The following is a 22,365-nucleotide window of genomic DNA, read 5'->3' as shown; positions in this document are numbered from 1 at the left end:
AGCGTTTTGAAAACGAGTGTCCGCGGTCATCGAATGAGACGTGATGATGTCTCCCTGTGTGCGCGTGACACTATACTTCTTAATTTATTTAGTAAGCGAATGTTTGCAAGTTTAGACAGCCGATAAAACTGCTATCCTTACATCGCATAGCTGTCTACCGACTTTGTATCGCAATCGATGCTTCCCCTTTCGGTCGAAACTGCGACTGTTTATCTGCGTCATCTATGTGAAGAATATTCTCATTCGACACAAAGTGAGGCATACAACGAATGCGACAACAGCTTCGAGGGAAACAGGCGTAGTAGCTCTACAAATTTCTTTAATTCATGGCGGCCGCATTTCGATGGGGGCGAAATGCGAAAACACCCGTGTGCTTAGATTTAGGTGCACGTTAAAGAACCCCAGGTGGTCGAAATTTCCGGAGTCCCCCACTACGGCGTGCCTCATAATCAGAAAGTGGTTTTGGCACGTAAAACCCCAAATATTATTATTATTATTAAATTTCTTTAATTTGCTTATTGGTCGAGTGCATTTCTTTTGGCGGATGTGCATGGTGTAATATTGATAATTTCAGTAATAAATGTGTAATATTCGATGTGTAATGCCTCATAGGCCAACTGGGCATACGTAACATAGTGACTTCCACATGACAGTTGACTCGAGATTCTTCGTTTTACAGGACACTTGAAATCGCAGGAAACGTTCTGTTAAGTATGCGTTTTAAGATCGTTGCCTCGGGATATAATCAAGTCATTTTCGTGTGCACGAGGTGATGCAGCAAAGGGCAAAAGCACATTGCTGCGCTTGCCACAATGCTTCCGCCCGACGGCTTCCGAGTGCCCGTGCTGACTTCCTGCGTGCCTGTCAAAAGCAAGATAAAACCGGTAGTCTGTTTACTTTTGTCGTTGCTAAGGCGGGAAATGGCAAAGTGTTTGCTGCTTTAACTCAAGCGGGTAAGTGGCGCAAACACAAGCAAGAGCGAGAACAGCCGCCATGTCGCGTTATTCGTAGAAAAGCCGGTCGCTTCCTCGGAACGCGAAGTTAACTTTTTGCATTTGAAAGCCCGCTTCGGAAAACAGGCTGCATCCTGCTTACTATACTGCTGGCGAAGCGCACACGCAGCGTTTACACGGAACAGTCGCGGTCTCTCTGTGTCGCTCCTTTTAAGCAGGTTCCTGGGTTCAATGCTAAGTCAACAGAGAGAGAGAGAGTCAGGGAGGGAAGTAAGGGGGGCAGCATACCACTTTAAAAACGTCCAAGTTGATTCCTCCAGCAGGCACAAACAACCTTCAGTGACTATCCAGAGAAAAGACGGGGAATGCGGGAGATGGAAATTCAAGGCGATGAGCAAAACGTGAACAAGGTGAATGCCGGAGACATGGCTCCAGCATTAACCTTCTTCACGTTTTGCTCATCGTCTTCAGTGACTATGGATCAGAGATCGGCCCCCTTTACAGATTTTTTCTACATTTTATGCGAAGCATACTAGCCGCACAGCCACGCGCTTCCTTGCTGCGCCGCGCGCGGCCGCGTAGCTACCATATGACGTCATAACAGCTGCAAAAGCGGAGGCTCAACTCGTACGCTCGCTTGCGGCCGCGTAGCTACATAGCCGGGTCTCAGCTCGTGCGCTCGCCTGCGGTCGCACAGAGCAGTTGCCCAGGGATGTGGACGATCAGCAACAACCACAGCGTATTTATTGGTTTGAAAATAAAGGAATAAGCAGAGTAACGCATGAGTTGTTTCTTCGTCTAGCCGAACCAAATATAGCTAAGCAACCGCAGTTCACCAGGTTGTTCACCAGGTGGTTCAACAACTAAAATAAAGGCTAGTATGCTTCGCATCCTGGGCTTAACCTTAGCTAAGCCACAGCCATTTTTTTAGCGAGGCCATAGACAGCATATTTTAGCTGTTCACTAGGCTTCCGGCGAAAGAGCAGCGTCGGAAGACGCACGCGAGAAAACGTACCGGATATTTTTTTCGAAACTACTGCGTGTAACCGTAAGGCCACAGAGGGATGGTGGATAGATGTGGATGGATGTTATGAGTGTCCCCTTTAGAACGGGGTGGTGGGTTGCGCCACCAAGCTCTTGCTATTGTCGCGAAAAGAGTATAGCGCCGGCCTCTTTTGCACAATGCGTTGGCGGGCTAGTTGGTGCGAATCCATGAATACATTGTATAGCGCGAAACGACACACACAAGAAAGACGACAGGACAAGGCGCTACACTCAATTGACATCATTTTATTGCGTCACTCCTTTATAGATCGGCCGATCAAACCAGAGGAACATGCGCAGTGAGCACCATGCGGTGGAGCCACCAACAACATCCGATCCCAAGAGCGCACTCATGCGACAGAATCCTAAAAAACAATTCAGCGCTGTACAAGGTTAAGGAAGGCACACTAATGCATTGTGACCCCAATGACTGAATGAAAAATGCTTCCAATAACTCTCGGGCGGTAGTGTCACGGCTCTTTTTCAAAATCGTGGTGTCACGAAACATGGGTTTGCATTTGCATGTTTTACAATGTTCTCTAAGGCGCTCGTTAACACAGCGGCCTGACTGCCCTACATACACTTTGCCACATAACAAAGGAATCTTATAAACCACACCAACGCTGCAATCTACAAACTTCGCGTGGTTCTTTTCACAATCAGGTTTTCTACTTGTTTTAGAAATACGGCTGCACAACATTGACAGTTTCTGAGGAGCGGAAAACACTACCGGAATTTGGTATCAAGTGGCGACATTCTTTACATTGTGAGCTACTCTGTGGCAATACGGCACAACTTCAGGCCTCTTCTTTTGTGTGATGCAGTTACTTTTGTGCCACTTCCCTTCCAGTTTCTGAAGCAATACCTCCGAGACTGACGTCACCAGCACACTTGGGTAACCAGCAGCCTGCAGTCTATTTACCTGTGCAATGAAACTCATGTTCGCAAAGTGATGACAAGATTTCATTAAGGAAGATTATAAACACATCAAAGCAATGGCGCGTTTCACAGTCTTTGAGAGCGCGGACGCGTAAGGTAAATGTTCCTCACGTGCACGTGGCGAGTACATCCAACAGGCGTGGCCTGTTTGTAAGGATAGCTGCAAATCTAAAAACTGGAGTTTACCGTCCCGTGTGGTTGTGACGTCAGTCTCGGAGGTATTGCTTGAGAAACTGAAAGGGAAGCGGCACAAAAGTAACTGCATCACGCAAAAGAAGAGGCCTGAAGTTGTGCCGTATTGCCACAGAATGGCTCACAATCTAAAGAATGTCGCCACTAGATACCAAATTCCGGTAGTGTTTTCCGCTCATCAGAAACTGTCAATGTTGTGCAGCTGTATTTCTAAAACAAGTAAAAAACCTGATTGTGAAAAGAGCCACGCGAAGTTTGTAGATTGCAGCGTCGGTGTGGTTTATAAGATTCCCTTGTCATGTGGCAAAGTGTATGTAGGGCAGTGAGGCCGCTGTGTTAACGAGCGCCTTAGAGAACATGAGCGATCCATGCCAACAGGCACAGGTTCCCATTTGGCTCAACATTGTAAAACATGCAAGTGCAAACACATGTTTCGTGACACCATGATTTTGAAAAAGAGCCGTGACACTACCACCCGAGAGTTATCAGAAGCATTTTTCATTCAGTCATTGGGGTCATAGTGCATTAGTGTGCCTTCCTTAACCTTGTACAGCGCTGAATTGTTTTTTAGGATTCTGTCGCATGAGTGCGCTCTTGGGATCGGATGTTGTTGGTGGCTCCACCGCAAGGTGCTCACTGCGCATGTTCCTGGTTTGAGCGGTCTATAAAGGAGTGACGCAATAAAATGATGTCATTTGAGAGTAGCGCCTTGTCCTGTCGTCTTTCTTGTGTGTGTCATTTCGCGCTAAACAAAGTATTCATGGCCTCTTTTGCCTACTTTCCGGGAATTTTGTGGGCTCCCCGACGCGGGGGGAAACCTTTGTACACAAATAACCGCGACGGCGCCGCGGCCATGTGCTGCCGCCGCTGCCGCGCCTAACGTGTCACGTACACATGACGCGTCCTCGTCCCACGCTCAGCTGTCAAAAGCTGATTAGTTATGGTCAGAGTGCTTTTGTATATGGAGTGTTGACGCGACCATGTCTTGGCTCCTTGAACTCTGACGCTTATTAGATGATGTCGACCTGCCTGATTGGTCGGAGTAACGAAATAGCCCATTGGTGGAGAAAAGTGCCTCTAGGATGCTGTGCAAACTTAGTTAAGGAATAGTTCGAGTAGTTTTTTAGTGCGAGCAAGTAGACAGCAGCGGACGGCGCAACTTCACCACGGGATACAAGGCCGGTCAGGCAGGCCGACGACGACGGGAATCGCATCGTTTTGTTTGTAGATATTTTTGTACAGTTTAAACTTAAGGTAAAATACCAAGTGAATAAACATAGTTGTTGAAATGCTAGGCCTCGTCGTCGTACCTGTGGATTTGGACTTGCCCCTGCCAGAGCTCATCCCCTTCATCTTCCGTCTCCGTGGTGAGCTGATGCGTCAGAGAGCGAACGGCTGCGTCACTACGCTACACTATTGACACGTGTACTTATCTTTATCGGGCAACCACGTTTCGCCGCCTAACAAATGTAATCGCACAGCGTGGGACGCGCCTGCATGTATCCGAAGTTTCTGGAAAGTTATCGATGCTTCTATCCGATGTCTGTTGTCGCCGAACCTTATGTTATCTGATTTCCTCTCCTGACGCGAATGGTGTAGAACTTTGCGGAAGGCACGCGGGTGCAAACGATTAGTCTGGAACATTCGACGACTGCTCTATAAAAGCCGACGCGCTTGACCCGCTGATCAGATTTTCGACGATCGCCGAGCGTGTTCGCCGCTGTCGTTGTGCTATAAGTGTAGCCTGTTTTGTGGGCACAGGTTCGCCCAATAAAAGTTATTTTTGTCGTTAACAGTATTGCTACTGTGTTCCTAGACGTCACGACCATGTGACATCTGGTGGAGGTGCTTGTGCGTTCTGTACCGAACGCCCCCGCAAAGCCGCGATCCAAGCCCGATTCCGGAGGACAAAGCCAACGACGCACAAGACCAGCGTGCTAGCCGCCGACTGCAAGGACTGCCCCCAGAGCACGGACTTCTACCTGAGACGAGCAGGAAGATTGCCACCAAGTCCACCCCAATGGCAGCTCCGGCATCCCCCGTCGTGTTGCAGCAGCCCAGAGGGCCCCCCACGTTCCGCGGTTCAACATTCGAGGACCCGGAAACCTGGCTCGAGATGTACGAGAGGGTCGCTGCATTTAACAGCTGGAACAGCGACGACAAACTGCGACATGTCTTCTTCGCATTAGAAGACGCTGCCAGGACGTGGTTTGAGAACAGAGAAGCCACCTTAACGACCTGGGATCTTCTCCGAAGCGGCTTCCTGCAGACATTCACAAGCGTCGTACGCCGAAAACGAGCCCAAGCACTACTAGAAACCCGAGTGCAGCTGCCTAACGAGACCACCGCAATTTTTACAGAAGAAATGAGCCGCCTATTCCGCCACGCCGACCCGGAAATGTCGGAGGAAAAAAAAGTCCGGCTACTAATGCGTGGTGTAAAGGAGCAACTTTTCGCCGGTATGGTACGAAACCTACCGAAGACCGTCGACGAGTTTCTTCGCGAGGCCACTAGCATCGAGAAGACACTCGAGATGCGAAACCGGCAATTCGACCACCGCACCAACTCTACAAACTATGCCGGAGTTCAATCACTGGCCTCCAACGACCTGCGCGAGGCTATCAGGGCAGTCGTACGAGAGGAGCTTCGTAAGATCTTCACGTCGTCGCCGCCTCAAGTGGCCTCGATCGCTGACATCGTCAAAGATGAGGTTCAGTGGTCGCTTGGAGTTCCGGAGGTGCAGCCTCAATTACCGCAACCCCAGCCCGAAGCAATGACCTACGCCGCTGTCGTACACCGTCAAGGTCCCTCTCCGCGACCACGCCAGGGCCCTGCAACGCCGCAATTCCGTCGACCACCGCCGCCGCCGCCAGCATGCCCACCCGTCGCCCAGCGCAGCTACCCGAGAAAGACAGACATTTGGTGAGCCCCCGACCACCGCCCGCTCTGCTATCACTGCGGAGAAGCCGGCCATGTATATCGCCGATGCCCATACCGTGACTTGGGACTGAGAGGGTTCGCCGTCAACGCGCCGCGTCCACAGCTTGGAGAGCGCCCACGTGACATCGCCGACTACCTCGCCGCTACTCAATGGAGCCCTCGACGACCGTCCCGTTTGCCGTCACCAGGTCGCTGCCTGTCGCCGCAGCGCCGACCATACACCGGCCCAGCCCGGGGCCGCTCTGCGAGCCCATATCCGGCAAACTAAAAGCAGCAACCGATGGAGGTGCGGTTGCTGTTCGTCGAACTCGCGAAGATCCTCCGCCGCTGACGAAGACGACGAAGAAACCATCTCGACGACCTAATGAGGACACGCCGCTGTCCCGAAGAAGTCGGGAAGCCAAGACTACACCGACGAAAGACGACTTGACGACGCGACGTTCCAGCTTCAGTTCAACACGACGCAGCCGTGATCCGACGCCAAGACCCAACTGCAACGCCAGACAAAGAACCACCGACCTCGACGTGCTTCTCGATGGCCATGCAGTCACTGCCTTAGTCGACACAGGGGCTGATTACTCCGTAATGAGTGGACACATCGCCGCCCAGTTGAAGAAGGTTAAGACGCATGGGAGGGTCCCCAAATTCGGACCGCTGGAGGACACCTCATTACGCCAACTGGAATCTGCACGGCAAGAATTACCGTTCATGACCGGACTTACCCTGCCACCTTCGTTATCCTCCAACAGTGTTCGCGAGACGTCATTCTCGGCATGGACTTCCTGAACCAACACGGTGCAATCATTGACCTGAAGTCGAAGTATATAACGCTGTCGGAAGATCGAGCGATACCGCCGGAGAGCTCTAGTAGTCACCATGCCTTAAGTGTGCTCGAAAGTCAAGTCAGCATCCCGCCTCGCTCCAGCACTGTCATATCCGTAGGCACCAAAACGCCTGCCGACGTAGAAGGCGTCATCGAGGGTGACCAACGTCTACTGCTAGACCGTGAAATTTGCGTCGAAAGAGGGATCGCTCGACTGCATGGAGGGAAAACTGAAGTGTTGCTGACAAACTTCAGCCAGGAGTTCAAGCACATCAACAAGGGCACGACGATCGCGTACATCGAAGAAATTCTGGAAACCAGTAATGCGTTTGTCCTCTCTGATTCCACCGCATCTACCCTGACTACCATGGTTCCCGAACCAGACTACGACATTAACCCAAGTCTCTCCGTGATTAGGCAACAGCAGCTCAAAAGTCTGCTCCAACGATACAAAGGCTGCTTTTCGACGTCTTCGAGGATTCGAAAAACACCAGTCGCCAAGCATCGCATAGTAACCGAGGAAAGCGCTCGACCACTCCGCCAGAGCCCTTACCGAGTTTCGCCGCGAGAACGTGAAGCTATAAGACAACAAGTCGACGAGATGCTGCGCGACGACATCCTCCAGCCGTCGAAAAGCCCGTGGGCATCCCCTGTTGTCTTGGTGAAGAAATAGGATGGCACCTTACGTTTCTGCGTCGATTATCGTCGACTGAACAAAATCACAAAGAAGGATGTATGCCCCCTACCACGGATGGACGACGCATTAGATTGGCTCTGCAGCGCAAAATACTTCTCGTCGATGGATCTCAAGTCTGGCTATTGGCAAATAGAAGTCGACGAGAGAGATCGCGAAAAAACCGTTTTCATCACGCCAGACGGCCTCTACGAGTTCAAGGTCATGCCATTCGGACTCTGCTCGGCGCCTGCAATATTCCAGCCCGTAATGGACACGGTGTTAGCAGGATTGAAGTGGCAGACCTGTCTTGTTTACTTGGATGACGTCGTCGTCTTCGCCGAAAATTTCGACGATCACCTTAGGCGGCTTGCGACAGTACTAGAGGTCATCAAGTCATCAGGGCTCACTCTGAAGCCAGAAAAGTGCCGCTTCGCTTACGATGAGCTTCTCTTCCTAGGCCACGTCATCAGCAAGTCTGGAGTTCGCCCCGACCCACAGAAGACAGCTGCCATTGCAAAGTTCCCGCAGCCCATCGAAAAGAAGGCAGTGCGTAGATTTCTTGGCATGTGTGCCTACTACAGGCGATTTGTCAAGGACTTTTCACGTATCGCTGAGCCGCTGACACAGCTAACTAAATGTGACGTCGAGTTGAAGTGGGAAACGCCGCAGGCCGACGCATTTCAAGAACTCAAACGACGCATGCAGTCGCCGCCCGTACTTGCGCACTTCGACGAGCACGCCGATACCGAAATCCACACTGACGCCAGTAGCCTAGGCCTCGGTGCCGTGCTAGTCCAGAGAAAAGATGGTCATGAACACGTGATAGCTTACGCTAGCCGGTCGTTGTCAAAAGCGGAAGGCAATTATTCTACAACCGAAAATGAATGCCTCGCCATCGTTTGGGCTACAGCGAAATTTCGCCCGTACCTATATGGCAGGCCATTAAAAGTCATCAGCGACCATCACGCTTTGTGTTGGCTAGCGAATTTAAAGGATCCTCCAGGACGGCTGGCGCGGTGGAGCCTAAGACTGCAAGAATATGATATCACTGTAACCAATAAGTCCGGACGAAAACACTCTGATGCCGATTGCCTATCACGCGCCCCCATTGACTCGCCGCCGCAAGATGACGAAGATGACGACGCCTTCCTCGGCATTTTAAGCGCAGAAGACTTCGCTGAACAGCAGCGAGCAGACCCGGAGTTGAAAAACCTCGTCGAGTATTTGAAAGGGCACACCGACGTGTTCCCTAGAGCATTTAAGCGAGGATTATCTTCGTTCTCGCTTCAAAACAACCTACTCGTAAAGAAGAACTTCTCACCAGTGCGCGCCAACTACCTTCTTGTTGTCCCGTCAGGACTGCGTCCAGAAGTATTCCACGCCCTACACGACGATCCAATCGCTGGGAACCTTGGATTCTCCCGGACGCTGTCGAGGATACAAGAAAGGTATTATTGGCCGCGCCTGACCGCCGACGTCGCCCGTTATGTAAGAACTTGCCGAGACTGTCAGCGACGCAAGACACTGCCGACAAGGCCAGCCGGATTACTACAGCCAATCGAGCCTCCTTGCCGACCATTCCAGCAGATCGGGATGGACTTGTTGGGACCCTTTCCGACGTCAACAACCGGAAATAAGTGGATCGTCGTGGCGACGGACTACCTCACCCGCTTCGCTGAAACTAAAGCACTGCCGAAAGGTAGCGCAGCCGAAGTGGCGAAATTCTTTGTCGAAAACATCCTGCTGTGACATGGCGCCCCAGAAGTCCTCATCACCGACAGAGGAACGGCCTTTACAGCGGAGCTCACCCAGGCCATTCTGCAATACAGTCACACAAGGCACAGGAGGACAACTGCCTACAACCCACACACGAATGGTCTTACACGAATGGTCTTACACGTGAGGGCTGAATAAGACCCTCGCCGACATGCTAGCAATGTACGTCGACGTCGAACACAAGACCTGGGATGCCGTCCTGCCGTACGTAACATTCGCTTACAACACGGCGGTGCAAGAAACAACACATATCACGCCGTTCAAGTTGGTTTACGGTAGGAACCCGACGACGACGCTCGACGCCATGCTGCCGCATGTAACTGACGAAGATAATCCTGACGTCGCTACCTATCTCCAGCGCGCCGAAGAAGCCCGACAGCTCGCCCGCTTGCGAATCAAGAACCAGCAGAGGACTGACAGCCAACACTACAACCTCCGACGACTCTTTGTCGAGTACCAGCCCGGCTACCGTGTTTGGGTATGGACCCCGATACGCCGACGAGGACTGAGTGAGAAACTATTGCGACGCTATTTCGGACCCTACAAGGTCATCCGACGTATTGGTGCACTGGACTACGAGGTTGTGCCAGACGGCATTTCGCATTCACAGCGACGTCGCGCACGACCTGAAGTGGTCCACGTAGTGCGTCTTAAACCGTTTTACGGACGCTAACGAACTTTCCTTATCTTGTTTTTTTTCTTTGCTAAGAGTGCTTATTTATTACTTTCGTTTGTTTGCAGCATCGGGTCGATGCTTTTTAAGAGGGGGGTATTGACACGTGTACTTATCTTTATCGGGCAACCTCGTTTCGCCGCCTAACAAATGTAATCGCACAGCGTGGGACGCGCCTGCATGTATCCGAAGTTTCTGGAAAGTTATCGATGCTTCTATCCGATGTCTGTTGTCGCCGAACCTTATGTTATCTGATTTCCTCACCTGACGCGAATGGTGTAGAACTTTGCGGAAGGCAAACGGGTGCGAACGATTAGTCTGGAACATTCGACGACTGCTCTATAAAAGCCGACGCGCTTGACCCGCTTATCAGATTTTCGACGATCGCCGAGCGTGTTCGCCGCTATCGTTGTGCTATAAGTGTAGCCTGTTTTGTGGGCACAGGTTCGCCCAATAAAAGTTAGTTTTGTCGTTCACAGTATTGCTACTGTGTTCCTAGACGTCACGACCACGTGACACTATTATACTGCGTAATGCCCTACCTAAGCTAACAAAGAAAGAAAACGCTGTGAACTCCCAGAACCCGATTTTCTGATCCCCTATACAGCGTTGAGCACAGCGCTGCTCCTTGACTGAAAAAGACGCTACAACCCTAAGATTGACCGTGGAGCGGCAGTAAAGAGCAGTGACCAATTCTGTCGAAGGGCGGCGCTGCCATACACTTTTCATTTTTTCAAGAAAGAGCCGGACGTTTAGAGTAATAATGGAAAAGATAGCAGTGAAGAGATTGACTGACTCGGAGTCTTGGGAGTGTTGGTAACGGTGCAATATAGTGACAGATGTTTTAAATACGAAAGATCGCGTTCAGGTAGGCAAGATACTAGATGGCGATAGATGTAGTAAAACCTGAATAAATGAAGCAGGCGAGCCGACTATTTGTCACCGCTCCGCTCCAGAGGGAATGCCAATAGACATCAATATCATCATCATCGGTGAGGTGCATATTTTTCTGCTCGGTGCACTTCAGGGTCGGGCACTGTTCGTTTCTGCCCCATTTCAAAGGCGATGGCAATAGATTATCATCATCATAGAGTCGAAGGGAAGTGAGCGCTCTAGAATACGGGGAATAATATCCGTCTCTGTTCCGTTAAGTATAAGAGAGGGCACATTTTATTTCCCATTGAACGCTGAAACTGAAGCGATGATGCTGTCGCCCAAATAAGTGGTCACTCGATCCTCACGAAATAGCTGTAAATGAATGAATGAAAATACACGGAGATTTAACCAGAGCTGAGGCAGGGGTAATAACATAAGAACTGTATCCGACAGCGGACAAAGTCTGCCTGATGCAGACCGAGTTTGAATGCTGTATGCGCCTTCGCAACCAGTTAATGCTTGGCCGCAAATAAAGGTAGAAAGAGAAGCGGTTTGCACCAGTCCCTATAGATATACAGGTGTTTGAGCTAACTTGTGCCAAACTGTACAAAAGAAAAAGCTATGATGTTCAATAAGGTGACCTAAATCGAAGCACACGAGTGGTTTTTGCACTCAACCGAGATCGAAATGTGGCTACCACGGCCGGGTTTCGAACCAGCGACCTAGTACTCAGCAGCAGAACTCCACGGCTGACAGCCAAGTTGTTCATTCATGTTGTGATGACGTGCACGTTTGCATGATATGACCACATCGACACCTAAAGAAGTAGGTAGGCAATACTTAGTGGCATGACTAAGCGCACAAATTCTAATGGGGACCAAGAAAGGAACTATTCGTTTCGAACTGTCAACATCATCTAGCTCCTCTTGAAATTTCATTATTTTTTATTATGCTTCAGGGCACGTGTGAGAGTGCACCCAATCACAAGCGGTTCGACCAGTTGAATGCGGGGGAAAGCTATAATGGGTATTTCTAACGTTTCAGGCTTCCTCGAACATCTCATTCAGAAGCGAGATGCATTAGCGTCGACAAAAGACACATGGGAAGTTCTTCATCTCTTATTACAGGAAGTCAATTAGTACGCCAACCGCAAATTCTGAATAGCGCTTTCTTTTCTTTTAGCGATACGTGCGTACCACGAGGCGAACAAACATTGCAAAAAGGGAAAGAAAGTATAAGGAAAACGTTAATGCTCAGAATGCTTTGTATATCTAGTGAGGCTTCGATGGTGCGACATTTAAAATTTTTTTGAGATAGCTTTGGGGACTGCTCGAGAAGTGTCTGCTGGTATTCGCTTTCGGTATTTTTTTTATAGCTGGTTTTCCCGTCTCCTATTTTGGCTTACGAATTTGTTTTAGTCATGTTTCGGGTCAGGTAATTGCACGCGTGGCCTTTGGTAACTTCTTTAAGCTACTTATATCTAGAAAAGCAGGGCAATAGTGGCAAACTACAAGCTTTAAAGTGTAGTTTTTTTTACCCATTTTCCGTAGTGTACATATGTTTTCCCTATAAGGGAAGTAAAACTTCTGACCGGTAGAACTTTTGGCCGGTGAAACCTGAAGAGTGTCTTCACCCACCATTGCTTTTCAGGCACAAAATAAAGTATTCACGAAAACTAAAGAATTTGGTTTCCTCTTTAGGCACGCTTTCGAAACGCATTTGATAATGATGAATTTGTTGTTTTATGGCGCTAGGGCCAATTATGACCAAAGAGCGCCAGGTCAGTGTTGATGGGTTTGCAGTGGGTAAATGAATTCTGTGAGTGATTGTGACGTAGCTGTAAAGGACCTAAAAGCAACCTCGTAAAGTGCATAAAAGCTATATGTAGTAAAAATTATGGCAATGACTAGTGAGGACTAAGAACACAAAAGATACATTGTGATAGAATGATGATATTTATAAATACATGAAGGTAAACGTTGGCAAGAAGCAATACTGCCTAAGGGAGCCCTTGGAAGGGAAGGGCCTGAAGGCATGTGCTATAATATATATATATATATATATATATATATATATATATATATATATATATATATATATACATATATATATATATATATACATATATATATATATATATATATATACATATATATATCTATCTACGGAAGCAAGTGGCTACACGTGTCCGCAAGCTGGTGGCATCATCGACACCTATCGACTACGTCCTTTTTATTCCGCCTACAAGATTGCAACAACGGCATTACCTGACAACGTGACTCTGCTAGCGACGCCACCTGGCAGTCATGGCGTGACGTCACCTCACTGTCCAGCCATAAAGCAAGCACCTCACGAGTTCATCTTCAGTGGGCACGGCGGACGCAGCCTGGCAATGTCACTGACCAGAAATCTGCTCTGTATTCTGCAGCTCGTCGCATCTACGGAAGCAAGTGGCTACACGTGTCCGCAAACTGGTGGCATCATCGACACCTTTCGACTACGTCCTTTTTATTCCGCCTACAAGATTGCAACAACGGCATTACCTGACAACGTGACTCTGCTAGCGACGCCACCTGGCAGTCATGGCGTGACGTCACCTCACTGTCCAGCCATAAAGCAAGCACCTCACGAGTTCATCTTCAGTGGGCACGGCGGACGCAGCCAGGCAATGTCACTGACCAGAAATCTGCTCTGTATTCTGCAGGTCAGTAGTCCTTACGGCAATTCATTGCGCAGCGATTGTCGTAGCATTATTGTCCTGCCGTGCCCACGGAAATGTCTCGATCTAGCCTATGAGTGTGTTCATGTTTGTAAGCTACATCTTTGTGGCGACATTGAGAGCAACCCTGGTCCAACACAGAAAGAGCTGTTTCAACAATTACTAGAGGGTCAAAATACTATTCGTATTGACATTTCCGAAATGAAAGCTCAACTAGCCAACGCCGATAAAATGATTGGTAACCTTCAACGAATACTCGCTAAAATTGAAGAAAAACTTTCAGAAGCTTCTCCTGCTCATGATGATCAGGTTGAAACCACCCTTAAATCACTGGAGCATGTTATTGATTTCCAGACAAAAAAATTAACAGATTTGGAAGACCGAAACAGGCGGTCAAATATAATTATTCATGGCATAACTGACATCCCTGATGAAACTGAAGCGCTGCTTAAGGAAAAGATAATCACTGAGGTAATTAAAGATAAGTTGAAAGTGGAGTGCCATTCCATTGGCCGCATTCACAGACTTGGCCGAAAAGGTACTGACCGTCCAGTCATCATATATCTCCAGGATTTCAATGAAAAGAAACTGATATTTGATAACTGTAAAAAACCTAAAGGAACGAGCATAAGCATTAGGAACGATTACTCACAAGCTACACTAAAAAAAAGGAAGATTTTGTGGGACAGCGCGCAAGCTGAGAAACTTGGGGGTAAAAAAGTGCACCTGATTCATGATAAACTTAAGATTGATAAAGATATTTTTTTCTGGGATGAGACGAAGAACATGCGCGTAAAAATAACGAATAAACGCTCTTCGCAGCAAGAAACCTGACGCTCCTCCCAAGAATGCGGCAAACACTTGCGTATTATTAACCTAAACGCTCGCAGCGTCCTAAACAAAACAGAAAATCTTGAAATTACTTTATTAGAGCACAGCCGACACATTGCAGTTATAACGGAGACGTGGCTGCGGTCCGAAATAGGTGACGAGGATGTGTTCCCACCTCGTTATCAAGTAATCCGCAAGGATAGGAATTCTAGGGGAGGCGGTGTTGCAGTCCTTATTAAACACCATATAGAAGCTGTTCTACTGGAAGACGATAAAAGTCTTGAATGCTTGTGCATAAAAATCACGTGTTGGGGTCACAAATTCCTTTTGTACGCAATTTACAGACCTCCCGATGCATCACCTGAATATCTAGTCAAGCTACAAGAAAGCATGTCCCAATTCCAGTCAAACAAATTGTTACTTGTGGGTGACCTGAACTTACCTGACGTCATTTGGGAGCGTTTGCAAGCACTTTCACGAAACAATAAACATTTAAACAGCATGCTTCATATAATGCTAACGCATGACCTAATTCAAGTCGTTCAGGAACCCACACGTGTGCAAGGACCTTGCCAATCTTTGCTTGATCTGGTATTTTCGCCCAGAATGTTAAGTGAATATACCGTTGCAGTTGTAGAAGGCATATGTGATCATCTACTTGTCAGTATCGATGTATCCATAGTCTCTTCTACCCCATCTGAAAAACCTGTGAAGCGTTCCTTCAAGGACTACTCACGCGCAAACGATGCAGCCATATTAGAACATATTAGAACATATTAGAACTCTGGCACCGTTTTAAGAACATGTGTAATTTCAGTATTGATAAATTTGTGCCTGATAAGTACAAACTAGTCCGCAAACAAACACCGTGGATGACACGTGATATTATCCATATGACCCGCAAGATAAAAAGGTTAAAGAAAACACGTTTACAACCTGATCGAGTTAAATAAATGAAAGAAAACCTTGCGCGTGCAGTATGCACCTCGAAGGAACACTATTTCAATATACTACTACCAAACTTTATTGTTGAACAGCCCGAAAAGTTCTGGAATTACTTGAGCGAAAAAAAGAAGCCAGTAGCACAAATCTGCATCGATGGTTCAATCATTACCGATCACAAGGAAATTGCGAGTCACTTCAATTATTATTTTCATAGTGTATTTTCTAACTCTCGCATTAGTTCACCTACAGACAAAACGTTTCACCCATCCGAAGCTAATTTTATTTCATACCCTGGCTTAGTTTCGATGCTAGTTAACTTAAAAACTAAATCTTCTTGCGGTCCTGACAATTTTCCGAACATTTTTTTGAAACGTTATGCTGAAACTATTGCAAGGTTCCTTCTTATATTTCATGCTTCGTTGCTTGCTGGAAAATTACCGGATGACAGGAGGGTAGCCAGAGTTGTACCCGTATTCAAGAAGGGCGACTGTTCATTGTTAGAAAATTACCGGCCAATATCATTAACATCCTCATGTTGCAAACTAATTGAACATATTATTGCCAATCAGATTAAATAATTTCTCGATAAACATTCGATACTGTCTAATTTTCAACACGGATTTAGAAAAGGCTATTCAACAGTTACACAACTTGTCACCGTAATTCATTCACTCGCCTCATGCCTCGATAAAAATGGTCAAATTGACGCCGCATTTCTTGATTTTAGCAAAGCCTTTGATACAGTTCCACATGACAAATTAATACTAAAGCTTAAACATTTTGAGCTCCCTGAAATATTAATCGCATGGAAAGCAAACTACCTAACAAATCGCCGCCAGTTCATGGAAATTAATCAGCAACAGTCTGGCTGTCTTCCGGTCACTTCGGGAGTTCCTCAAGGAAGTGTCCTAGGGCCACTGCTCTTTTTACTCTATATAAATGATATTACTACTTCAATCCATCCCAGCGTGCAAATTAGGTTGTTTGCTGACGACTGTGTGCTTTTTAGAGAAATCACTTCAACCAATGATCAAACTGATTTAAATGCTTCTCTAGCTGGCATTACTGATTGGTGCAAAACATGGGGAATGCGGCTTAACGCTGAAAAGACTGTCTTTCTTCGCTTCACTCGTCAGAAAGCTCCACTAACCTTTAGTTACAAATTAGGTTCGTTGGCCTTGCAGGAAGTAACAAAATATAAGTATTTGGGCGTCCCAATTACTAACAACTTATCATGGAATTTACACATTGAGAATATCTGTTCTTCAGCCTTGCGTAAATTAAACTTTTTGCGGCATAAACTTAGAAATTCCCCACCTAATGTAAAACTGCTTGCTTATTATTCATTAATTAGACCTAAACTTGAATATGCATGTGTTGTTTGGGACCCGTTTACTAAACAAAATATTAAATGTCTCGAAAGGGTACAGAAAAAAGCCGTACGATTCATATATTCTAAATTCTCTCGCTATGATTCCCCCTCACGAATAATGCGTGATAATGGCATTGAAGTCCTTCAGCAGAGAAGGCAAAACACTCAAGAATTCGATTTCTTACCATGCTTATTAATGGAGACTTATCAATTAATCCTGCATCGTATCTCTTCAGTACAACGTCTAGGCTTACTCGACACCATCATCCCAATTCACTAACACCTTATTTTGCACGGACGGATGTATTCAAGTATACTTTTTTTTCCCCGAACTATAACAGACTGGAATAACGCGTTGTTGCCTGTTTCAATTGATTGACTCATTGCATTACTGTTGTATCTTACCACCTCACTTGATTGAATAATGCATTGTAATATTGTTATGTTTAACCACCCTGCTTGGACCTGTTTTAGGTCTGCAGTATGAAATAAATAAAATAAAATAAATAAATAAATAAATATATATATATATATATATATATATATATATATATATATATATATATTAAGCGAGAAGAAAGGGGGTTAACCGAGGGACCCGATAATTATTAGTCAGATAATGAGAAGCCCACAAACACTGACACCAAGTACAACATGGGGGAAATTGCATGTGCTTAATACATGAAATAAAGTAATGATAATGGAAATTAAAGTGGATGAAAAAACTTGCCGCAGGTGGGAACCGAACCCACAACCTTCGCCTGTCGCGTGCGATGCTCTACCAATTGAGCTACCGCGGCAGCGTTTCCCCATCCACTTTCTTGGGTATTTATGTGTACTAGTAGAACCCTGGGAGTGTTAGCCCACAACCTTCGCATGTCCACAACCTTCGCGCTGGCTAACACTCCCAGGGTTCTACTAGTACACATAAATACCCAAGGAAGTGGATGGGGAAACGCCGCCGCGGTAGCTCAATTGGTAGAGCATCGCACGCGACATGCGAAGGTTGTGGATTCGGTTCCCACCTGCGGCAAGTTGTTTTTTCATCCACTTTAATTTCCATTATCATTACTTTATTTCATTTATTAAGCACATGCAATTTCCCCCATGTTGTACTTGGTGTCAGTGTTTGTTGGCTTCTCATTGTCTGACTAATAATTATTGGGTCCCTCGGTTAACCCCCTTTCTTCTCGCTTATTACATAACGAGGGTCTCGAATCCGGCAACATTGATGCCTTCAGGTAGCATATGTGGGTTTATTGACCAGTTGCTTTCACCCGAAAAGATCACGTTCTCGTGACGCCTGCGGCAAAAAAGACGTTCCACGTCCGCCGCCAAGGTCTGTGAGTGGGGGCGCTGGCTAACACTCCTAGTGTTCTACTAGTACACATAAATACCCAAGAAAGTGGATGGGGAAACGCCGCCGCGGTAGCTCAATTGGTAGAGCATCGCACGCGACATGTGAAGGTTGTGGGTTCGGTTCCCACCTGGGCAAGTTGTTTTTTCATCCACTTTAATTTCCATTATCATTACTTTATTTCATTTATTAAGCACATGCAATTTCCCCCATGTTGTACTTGGTGTCAGTGTTTGTTGGCTTCTCATTATCTGACTAATAATTATCGGGTCCCTCGGTTAACCCCCTTTCTTCTCGCTTATTACATAACGAGGGTCTCGAATCCGGCAACATTGATGCCTTCAGGTAGCATATGTGGGTTTATTGACCAGTTGCCTTCACCCGAAAAGATCACGTTCTCATGACGCCTGCGGCAAAAAAGACGTTCCACGTCCGCCGCCAAGGTCTGTGAGTGGGGGCGCTGGCTAACACTCCCAGGGTTCTACTAGTACACATAAATACCCAAGAAAGTGGATGGGGAAACGCCGCCGCGGTAGCTCAATTGGTAGAGCATCGCACGCGACATGCGAAGGTTGTGGGTTCGGTTCCCACCTGCGGCAAGTTGTTTTTTCATCCACTTTAATTTCCATTACCATTACTTTATTTCATTTATTAAGCACATGCAATTTCCCCCATGTTGTACTTGGTGTCAGTGTTTGTTGGCTTCTCATTATCTGACTAATAATTATCGGGTCCCTCGGTTAACCCCCTTTCTTCTCGCTTATTACATAACGAGGGTCTCGAATCCGGCAACATTGATGCCTTCAGGTAGCATATGTGGGTTTATTGACCAGTTGCCTTCACCCGAAAAGATCACGTTCTCGTGACGCCTGCGGCAAAAAAGACGTTCCACGTCCGCCGCCAAGGTCTGTGAGTGGGGGCGCTGGCTAACACTCCCAGGGTTCTACTAGTACACATAAATACCCAAGAAAGTGGATGGGGAAACGCCGCCGCGGTAGCTCAATTGGTAGAGCATCGCACGCGACATGCGAAGGTTGTGGGTTCGGTTCCCACCTGCGGCAAGTTGTTTTTTCATCCACTTTAATTTCCATTATCATTACTTTATTTCATTTATTAAGCACATGCAATTTCCCCCATGTTGTACTTGGTGTCAGTGTTTGTTGGCTTCTCATTATCTGACTAATAATTATCGGGTCCCTCGGTTAAACCCCTTTCTTCTCGCTTATTACATAACGAGGGTCTCGAATCCGGCAACATTGATGCCTTCAGGTAGCATATGTGGGTTTATTGACCAGTTGCCTTCACCCGAAAAGATCACGTTCTCGTGACGCCTGCGGCAAAAAAGACGTTCCACGTCCGCCGCCAAGGTCTGTGAGTGGGGGCGCTGGCTAACACTCCCAGGGTTCTACTAGTACACATAAATACCCAAGAAAGTGGATGGCGAAACGCCGCCGCGGTAGCTCTATTGGTAGAGCATCGCACGCGACATGCGAAGGTTGTGGGTTCGGTTCCCACCTGCGGCAAGTTGTTTTTTCATCCACTTTAATTTCCATTATCAATACTTTATTTCATTTATTAAGCACATGCAATTTCCCCTATGTTGTACTTGGTGTCAGTGTTTGTTGGCTTCTCATTATCTGACTAATATATATATATATATATATATATATATATATATATTATCGCAGCGGCATCCTCTGGAGAGAGGATGTGCTGCAAATTCGTGGGGCTAACAACATGTAAGACAACATCGTTTAGGAAATTTAGGACTGCTCTGGTGCCAAACAACGGTTCTTTAGCCGCGCCTAACGTCACACGTACACATGACGCGTCCTCGTCCCACGCTCGGCTGTCAAAAGCTGATTAGTTATGGTCAGAGTGCTTTTGTGTACGTAGTGTTGACGCGACCATGTCTTGGCCCCTTGAACTCTGACGCTTATTGGATGATGTCGACCTGCCTGATTGGCAGGTCGACATCACCTCTTCTGATATTTGTGCTTATGATGCTGCCCGACATCCAAGGCGTTTGCCTGTGAATTCTTCTCCGCTTATATGGTACTAAATTATTGCTTTTGTGCTCCCATATTTCTTTAAACCTCTTCCAAAGAACACAGACATCAGTTTCATTGAAATCAATAAGGCAGCTTTCTAAATGTTGTATTGCTGCGCGTGAGTAATCTTCGAAGGAACGCAAAGGGGATTTTGGGGCATCAAACAGCGGTAGTACTGGAAAGATGCGTTGGCAAGATTGTGATCGGATATAATTCTTGTTCAATGGACACATTATGGCAGAAAAGTTTTCGGGACTATAAATACTGTCACGTGGTAGTGACGGTTAAGAAGGCAGCAAAACTGTGAATAACAAAACGAGCGTTTTATTGGGCGAACTTCTGCCCTAAAAAGCAGGCTACACTCAAACAACAATGGCAGCGGCGAACACATTCAGCGATCGTCGAAAATCTGATCAGCGGGTCAAGCGCGTCGGCTTTTATAGATCAGTCATCAAATGTTCCAGAATAATCGCTGGGACCCGCATGCCTTTCCACAAAGTTCTACGCCATTCGCGTCGCGCATACATGCAATGAGATTACACAAGGTTCGGCGACAACAGACAGCGGATGGAACGATCGATAAAATTCCAGAAACTTCCGACACATGCAAGCGCGTCATGCGCTGCGTGATAACATTTGTTAGGCGGTGAAACATATCGCCCGATAAAGACAAGTACACGTGTCAATATTACGCGCAGAACGGAGCATCAAGTTCCTTGTTCGCGCGTTGGCTTTTGTACAATTTGAATTATAGTTTATGGGCAAGCATACTATCCAAAATAATACTACTAACATTGCTGCTGCTGTTCGGCCAAGCCTCCAGACGATCCCACCTGACACTTCGCAACTCGCCAGCAATGATAAGGTCACACTGTTAAGCAGTCATGTGTGCTGCAAATTTGTTCATGAAGTCAGGTGAGGCGTCGATAGGCCTGCACACAGAATACAAAATAAAAGTATGACCCTAGCAGGTCAGTTCCATGCATATGCATACCAGATAAATAACGGATGGCAATTCTCGAAGCTCTGTCAGTGTTATTGCATCTGACAGGCTACGTAAAGGGTGAGGAGGTTTTGAAGACGGATGGCGATTTATGGGGGATGACTGCATGGTGAGGCCATTGCCTAACATTTTTTCTTGAAGCTTATTCATGCCTTCGGTCTGCGTGCAGCGTAGATCCTTTTGCCGGGAGAATGTTTGAGGGCGCTAATGTCGCTACGTGTAAGCATGTAGTCATGTAGTAATTTTTTTAATTGATTGGGGCTTTCTTGGCAGCCTGCAAATAAACCACAACAGCTATCATCATGGAAAGAAATTTATTTCATATTTCTCTATAGGCTCTAAAATCAATGCTTTAAAAGTTGTTTAATTAGTCATTTTCAATTAATTACCTAATCGTTTCTCAAGAGCGCAGCGAACAATACTAAGCTGATTGCATTTTCATAAATCACGAGTGAATTTGGCACAACTTGGTTCAAGTAGAGCGTGCAAGTCGATTCGTCATATGCGTGCAGTGTGGAAGGCGACCACCAGCCTTCTCTCCCGCAAACGGATATCCTCTCCCGCAGCCGGCACAGGTGGCGAGGGCGAAGAGGATTCTTCTGGACCATCCATTTAAAGGTGGACTAAAGCAAAATATTACATTGAGCTAGATTGAAAGATTAGGTTTCTGTAATAACGAATTTCTTATTCATAGCGAGAACGGAGCTTTTGTAAGCTAGAAAAATCACCAGACTGTACAATCAGAGTGGCACCCCTTGTGGACTATGGTAACCCTCTTGCGACGTCAGCACTGGCTGATCCATAGACGATTGTATAGAGAGAGGTCACGTGGATACCACGTCAATTCGTCTGTTTTGACGCGAGCAGTTCAAGCTGAGGAACAGCAGTGGGACCTTCGGTGACTATTCTCTACGCAACAAAGGGTTATATTGGTCGACATAAAACCATAGTAGACTTCCAGACGAGTTACCTCTCGATCTAGCTCGTCTTAATATTTTCGTTTAGGGTTCCTATAACAATACTAAACGTGCTCAAGAGCGAAAATGAAGCACTTACCACTGTTTGACTTCTTTCTCAGAAACTGCAAAGAAAGAGAAAGAAAAACAAGTGTTAGACGACGCTTTCAGACGATAACAACGTAAGCAAGTTCGAAAATCGAAAGTATTGAGTATTTGTAGTCCACACATACAGCTTC

At 46.7% G+C, this 22,365-nt stretch overlaps 1 protein-coding gene across 2 annotated transcripts in view; it reads right to left on the bottom strand.

The window, feature by feature from the left end:
- The window catches only part of LOC139051641 (frequenin-2-like), a 411,489-nt gene that overhangs the window by 159,722 nt on the left and 229,402 nt on the right, over positions 1–22,365 (bottom strand). For both annotated transcript variants that reach the window (XM_070528587.1, XM_070528586.1), the window contains exon 2: positions 22,227–22,251. In XM_070528587.1, the coding sequence (XP_070384688.1) occupies positions 22,227–22,251 (25 nt within the window). The remainder of the gene's footprint in view (positions 1–22,226; positions 22,252–22,365) is intronic.

Source organism: Dermacentor albipictus, unplaced genomic scaffold (assembly GCF_038994185.2).
Source record: "Dermacentor albipictus isolate Rhodes 1998 colony unplaced genomic scaffold, USDA_Dalb.pri_finalv2 scaffold_13, whole genome shotgun sequence".
In the NCBI taxonomy this organism is placed as follows: domain Eukaryota; kingdom Metazoa; phylum Arthropoda; class Arachnida; order Ixodida; family Ixodidae; genus Dermacentor; species Dermacentor albipictus.
This window is presented reverse-complemented; position numbering and strand designations above follow the sequence as displayed.